Source organism: Kogia breviceps, chromosome 19 (genome assembly GCF_026419965.1).
Source record: "Kogia breviceps isolate mKogBre1 chromosome 19, mKogBre1 haplotype 1, whole genome shotgun sequence".
Classification (NCBI taxonomy): domain Eukaryota; kingdom Metazoa; phylum Chordata; class Mammalia; order Artiodactyla; family Physeteridae; genus Kogia; species Kogia breviceps.
The window spans coordinates 7,150,010-7,156,009 of record NC_081328.1 but is presented as its reverse complement, the minus strand read 5'-3'; the positions used below and the strand labels follow the sequence as shown (position 1 = coordinate 7,156,009).

The following is a 6,000-nucleotide window of genomic DNA, read 5'->3' as shown; positions in this document are numbered from 1 at the left end:
CGTGCTGCCCCGTGCGGGCTCCCCCGACCTCAGTCACCCCCGGAGGCAGGAGACTGCGTTCTCTCCATCTCGTAGAGGAGGAAGCGGAGGCACGGAAGGGTGCCTGGCTCGCGGTCACACAGCTGGCGAGGGGCGTGGCTGTCGCCGGGGCCCTCGCGGCCCAGTTCAGGCTCGCTGCCTTGTGGGTGCCTCCCGGTCCTCTCGCTGAGCAGGGCAGGCGAGTCCGGCCAGGGAGCCGCGAGCAGAGGCGACGGCTTCCCTTCTGGGCAGAGCGTTCCCAGAGTCCCCCCCTTCTTCTGCCACAGCCCCCGCGGCTGTCCCAGCGGCCCGGGTCTGGGCCCCCAGCCGACGCGCGCGGACCAGCAGCAGGAGGGAGGCGCCGATGCTGGCGACGGAGCGAGGCGGTTCGGACCCGGCTGACCCGGAGCGGAGTCCGGGGCCAGACCACCTCCCGAAAAGTGCTGCGTGTCACGGCCACACACACGCCAGGTGGCAGCAGGGCTGCCCAGGCGGCCTGGTAGTGACCTGGCCCCTCTAGGGGTGGGCTGCTGGGAATAGGGTCACCCAGCCTTTGGGGCAACTTACAAGTGACCGAGCGCAGAGCCCTGACTCCCCTGACGGAGGCCTGGGGTCTGGAGCCAGGTCTCCTCTGTGCGCCGGAGTCTCCGGGTCCCGGGAGAGAACGCGTCGCCAGGCTGCTGCGCAGTCCCCCCGGTGCCTATCCTGGCTCCCCGGGGAGGGGGGGGGTGCGGTGAGATGGGTCAGGTCACACCTTCTGGAGAACAGCCACCCCAGTCTCTAGGAAATCCACAGGAGACCCCCCAGGACTCCCCTCCCACCTGCCCGACCTCTCCTCTTCCAGCGAGAATCTCGTGCTGGGAAGCTGCCCTAGTTTTTCATCACCAACACCGATTCTGCCCCCTGGAGCCATGGAGGGCCAAGCAGGGCCGCCTGGCCGGGAGGCGGGGGCACGAAGCTTGGCCCTCTGCCCCTTCCAACCCGGACTCACCGCCGCAGGCGCCCTTCGCAGGCCTAGCCCGTCCGCCTGCCCCCCTGCAACGCGTGTGCAACGCGTGCAGTGCACACTCACACACAGACAAGGCTGGCACGGCCCAATAACGGTACTGTTCCCCTGCCTGCGTAATCAGTCGCACCTTCCTCTGAACCCTAAACGGTACCTTCCAGCCTAATCAGATTCACCCGACTTGACTCCGGCTGCTTATAGGGATGCTTCAAGCCTGGGAAGGTGGGTTCACGACACCGAGGAGGAAACGAGAGCACGCTTCTAGGTCTGAAGGTAGCTCCTAGGGTCCCGAGCTATTTCACCAGTAGGAGTGGCGAGCCTTGTGGGGGGACGTGGGCGGGCGGCAGCTGCCCAGAGGCACGTGCCCGCGTGTCTCTCCTTCACGTCACTCCTTCCTCCCTCGTGGCCACACGTGGCCTTGGCCGTCCACCGCTCTCCCACACGGGCGCGTGACTTCCCCGAGCGGACTGGACACTCGAGGTCACAAGCTGCCTAGGAATTCGGCATCGTCCCCCCCTGGGTGCCCAGCACGCTGTGGGGTGGCCGGGATCCATCAGCAGCCACGGGGCAGTGACCACTGGGGGGCCTCGGGCTCGCAGCCCGATGACCAAGGCACAACCCCAAAGGGCCACGCCGCCCGACACCCCGGCAGCTCTCTGCAGCGGCCGCACGATCTGCCTTTGCTGAAGCAACGCACGTCAGGAGTTCAGAGCTCTGGGGGGATTTATTGAGAGTGGCTTTCGGGCGCCGGGAGGATACGCCGAACTTGACTCCCCCGCTGGCAGGTGTCCCGGCCGGCGGCCCCTTGGCGGCCACTAGTCAGCAGGCCAGACCGCAACGACCACAATAGCCACGAGCAGCAGCAGGGTCACCGCTACCATCCCTGAAAAACAGAAGCACACGGGGGCCCCGTGAGGGTTCACGCCAGACGAGCGTCACCCGCCCCGTGAAGTAGCTTCCGGGAGACAGTGGACGCAGTTCTCCCGGGAGCCCCGGTGGGGGTGGGGGTGGGGGGGGCCAGCGGCCTCCGGTTCTGCAGGCTGGAGGCCGCGGAAGGGAGGGGCTCCAGGAACACCGGAGAGTTGCCATCTCGCCCCCTCAAGGGCTGTGCCGGAACGGGGCCCGCGCTCCTGACCTGCCGGGGCCTCCCCTTTCGGTCCCCCGCTCCGGCGCCTGGGCCCAGCTCGGCCCCGCACTGATTCTAGAATCCATTTTCTCCCCTACGCACGTGGCTTTAGCTTTCCTCCTCGAGCCCGAGGTACCTGTCACCCCTCTGTAACAAAAATTCTGAGAGAGACACTTTTCCCGTGAATCTTTTCATATTAGCATTTTCTAGTTTCACTTCCTCGACTTCCTGGCCGGGGACCCCAACGGAGGGCATCGGCCCTCCCGGCCAGTCCGCTCCGTGTCCAGCTCTGCTCGCCAGGCCCGGCCCGCCTCCCTCGGCGGACGCGGCTGGACTCGCCACGCGCATCCCCGCAGCGCTGATGAACAGGGCGGGCCCGGGGGCACTCGGCCCCTTCGCCCGACGCGCTCGGCGCCTTCCGCGCTGACTCCCCGGCTGCGTGATGAGTGCTTCCTACCCGCCGGAGGCCGGCGCGGTCGCGGCGCATCAGACGCAGGGCCCGGCCGCGACGGCGCAGCACGTGAAAATGCTCTACAAGCGACACGCGAGTCGGGATCACGCGGCTGTTTGGCCACCAGGACCGCCCACCTCAGGCTGAGGAGCTGTTCTGGGCAAGCCCAGGGTCCCCAGAGCTCAGCAGCTTATTCTGTTACAGGAAGCCACTCGCACATTATTGACCCGAGTGGCTACCAGATACAGCCACCGGCCACGCCAGGCTTCTAGGGCTTAAGAGCCACACGTGGCCAGTGGCGACCCTCCCAGACAGCGACAACAGAGAACATCCCCATCTTCACGGAAAGCTCTGCTGGACGGAATGGACGTAGTGTGTGCGGTTCTGATTATTTTATTTACTGCTGCATCGCCAGCTTTCTACAACACTGCCTGGCGTGCAGACTCGATACACAATTGTTGAATAAACGAATGAAGAGCCGCCGAAGGCGTTTTCGACACTCTCGCCGCACTGGGGCGCCTCCCCACGTTGGGAATTCTGCTTCCCCTTCTTCTTGAGTCAGTTTTGTTAAATTATATCTTTCCGGGAAATTGCTCATTTTTTTTCTGAGTGTCCAGAAGTACTGGTATAAGATTGTTCATTATATTCTCCTATAATTTAAACACTATGCTGTATCTCAGTCCTTTTAATTTCTCACTCCACCTGTTCGTGCATCCATTTTTTTTTGTCTCTAGCCTTGCCAAAAGTGTGCCTCTTTTTTAAAAAACAATTATTTATTTTGGGCTGCGTTGGGTCTTCGTTGCTGCGCACGGGCTTTCTCCAGTTGCGGCGAGCGGGGGCCACTCTTAATCGCGGTGTACGGGCTTCTCACTGCAGTGGCTTCCCTCGTTGCAGAGCACGGGCTCTAGGCGTGCGGGCTTCAGTAGTTGTGGCACGCAGGCTCAGTGGTTGTGGCACACGGGCTTAGTTGCTCCACGGCATGTGGGATCTTCCCGGACCAGGGCTCAAACCCGTGTCCCCTGCATCGGCAGGCGGATTCTCGACCACTGCGCCACCAGGGGAGTCCCTTGTGGTCTGTTTTATATAACCCGTGAGCTAAGAGTGGTTTTTGTATTTTTAACGGGTTGTCAAAAAAGAAAAAGGAGATGTGTCACACTGTCTGGGGTCTGCAAAGCCTAACGCATTTACTGGCTGGCCTTTCACAGAATCTGCCGGCCCTGCTCTGGGTCACTGTGGCCAAGGATGGCCTCACTCTATTTCTTTCATCTGGGATTTCCTTTCTTCCTTGCAAATTCAGCCATCCGTTAACACTCTAGGGGGTGTTGTAATATTTCCTCTAGCATCTCAAGATGCTTGTAGTAAGGGGGTGGGTGTGTGCGGCTGCTGAATCAACATTCTCTCAGTCCACCTTCTTGCCAGAACCAGAAGAACACACCTTTCCATTCATTTCTGCCTCCAGAAACATCTTCAGGTTGACCAAAGGCTCTACCTGGGCAGGAATCCCACTGGCTCCTCGGCTGGAGGAAAGGTTTATCTTGTGCAACCGTTTTCCTTAAAAAGCAATGGAAACGAGGGAAGCAGACAGACCAGGGCGAAGCATCAGGGGCAACTGCTGGCCCCCCGGAGCCCAGGCTTACCCTAAGGACAAGGGGGAGGACTGCGTTTCGGAGGAAAGGGGAGAAGACGGGCTGAGCGATGGCTCAGGAAGAAGTCCTGCGGCCGACGCTCAGCCAGGATGGGGGCTGGGAGGGCGCATGGCGCTGAGAGGCTGCCTGTGCGGCCCGGGCTCTGGACCAAGGCTGCGATGGCCCAAGGGGAGGCCCATATGAGTGGCCCTGAATTTTCAAATCAGGGCGATTGTGAGAAAAGCAGGACGAGGAAATCAAGCGCAGTAACTGGCTCGGAAGGAGAAACCATACGTCGGGTTTGAGTTTCTACACGCGGAGCCTGCGGTCCGATGGAAGCAGCCTCAGGCATCACCGTCACCACCATCTCCCGCTTGGGTCACTGCAAGGACTGACCAGCCTCTCCTTTGACCCAATCCTTTCCCCACAATCGAGCCAGAATGGAAATCAGATCAGGTTGCTTCCCGGCTCAAAACTGTCCGACGGCTTAAAATCCCCACCCCTCATGGCATGTGAAGGCCCCGCGTCATCTGCCCCCGCTACCCCTGAAGCCACACGGTGTCCTGTGCTCGGGCCATCCTGACTTCGGTTCTTCCAATGTGCCCTGAACCCTCCCCTCCTGCCTCCCGGCCTGGACGTGTGCTGTCTTTCCTGCCCCTCTCGGTCTAATCCCTGTTCATCCTCCAAAACTCAGCATCAGTCTCCCATCCTGCAGGGACTCCTTCGTGACCTGCAGTGGACCGTGTCCCTTCTGTCTCTGCAGTGACGCTTCTTAAACCACGATCCGGCTCCTCAGTCAGTTGCTATCTGCATCCGCCACTGGCACGTGAGCGCCTACGGCAGGGGCTGTGTCCACCACCACGTCCCCTGCGCCTGGAGCAGAGCCTGGCACACGAAAGGGGCGCGGGACGTTCTTTTGGCTATAAACCAACAAACGCACTGAGTATCTGGAAGGAACACGAGGAACCAACGAGAAGGACACAGAAGAGGTAGGCAACAGGGAGAGGGGAGCTAGGGAAAGGCGTCGCGGAGTCCAAGAGAAACTTCAAAAGATGGTCAAAATCCCAATTACAAACCCTGCAGAGCCCCCAGCGGGACGGGGAAAAGCTCCCGGGCCTCGGCGATGGTTCACAGCGCAGCGTGGGCAGAGGGTGGAGGCCTATCGCGACCGTCGTGAACGCGGTGATTCCTCTTTCGGCCGCTGACTATTCTACCACAGAAACCGTGAGCTCTACAAACGGTGCCACAGGACAGCTACGACGGGGTCCACAAGGCCTGTGAAAAGTGAAACGCACTTCACCTGCTGACGCCAGAGACTGTAACTTGCTAACATGTGATAAACTGGTTTCTTGTCCAAAGATCAAAGGTGGGCCTCTGAGATCAGGGACAGATAAGACTGACACTTCAAACCCTTGCAGAGCAGACGGGTGCCCTGGGTAGGAGGTTTCCAGCAGGTTTAGGTAAACCGGGGCGCGCCCGGGGTCAGCTGAGGAGGTCGTTCTGAGGAGGCAGGTGACAGCGGCAGCCTTGTGGGTTCTTTTGGGTCAAAGGGTAGAACTTGGGCTTTTCTGGAAGGTGAACACAGCTCTAGCACCTTCCTCGAATGGAGTCTCTCCCCTCTGAAGGATGCTTCGGAAAGAGACAGCGTGGCAGAGCTAAGCGGCGGCGCGCGTGCACTAGTCAGAGCCGGCCGGCTTGCCCTGCTCGAGTCGCAGCAACAGGTAATTCTTGTCTGCTTTTGTTATGAGGAAGCTGAAGTTCTAGAAAGCTCTCT

At 60.7% G+C, this 6,000-nt stretch overlaps 1 protein-coding gene across 1 annotated transcript in view; it reads right to left on the bottom strand.

The window, feature by feature from the left end:
- Positions 1–1,729: 1,729 nt before the first annotated feature.
- The window catches only part of STX8 (syntaxin 8), a 239,081-nt gene continuing 234,810 nt past the window's right edge, over positions 1,730–6,000 (bottom strand). The window contains exon 8 of the mRNA XM_059047525.2: positions 1,730–1,907. Coding sequence (XP_058903508.1) covers positions 1,840–1,907 — 68 coding nt within the window. The 3' untranslated portion in view covers positions 1,730–1,839. The remainder of the gene's footprint in view (positions 1,908–6,000) is intronic.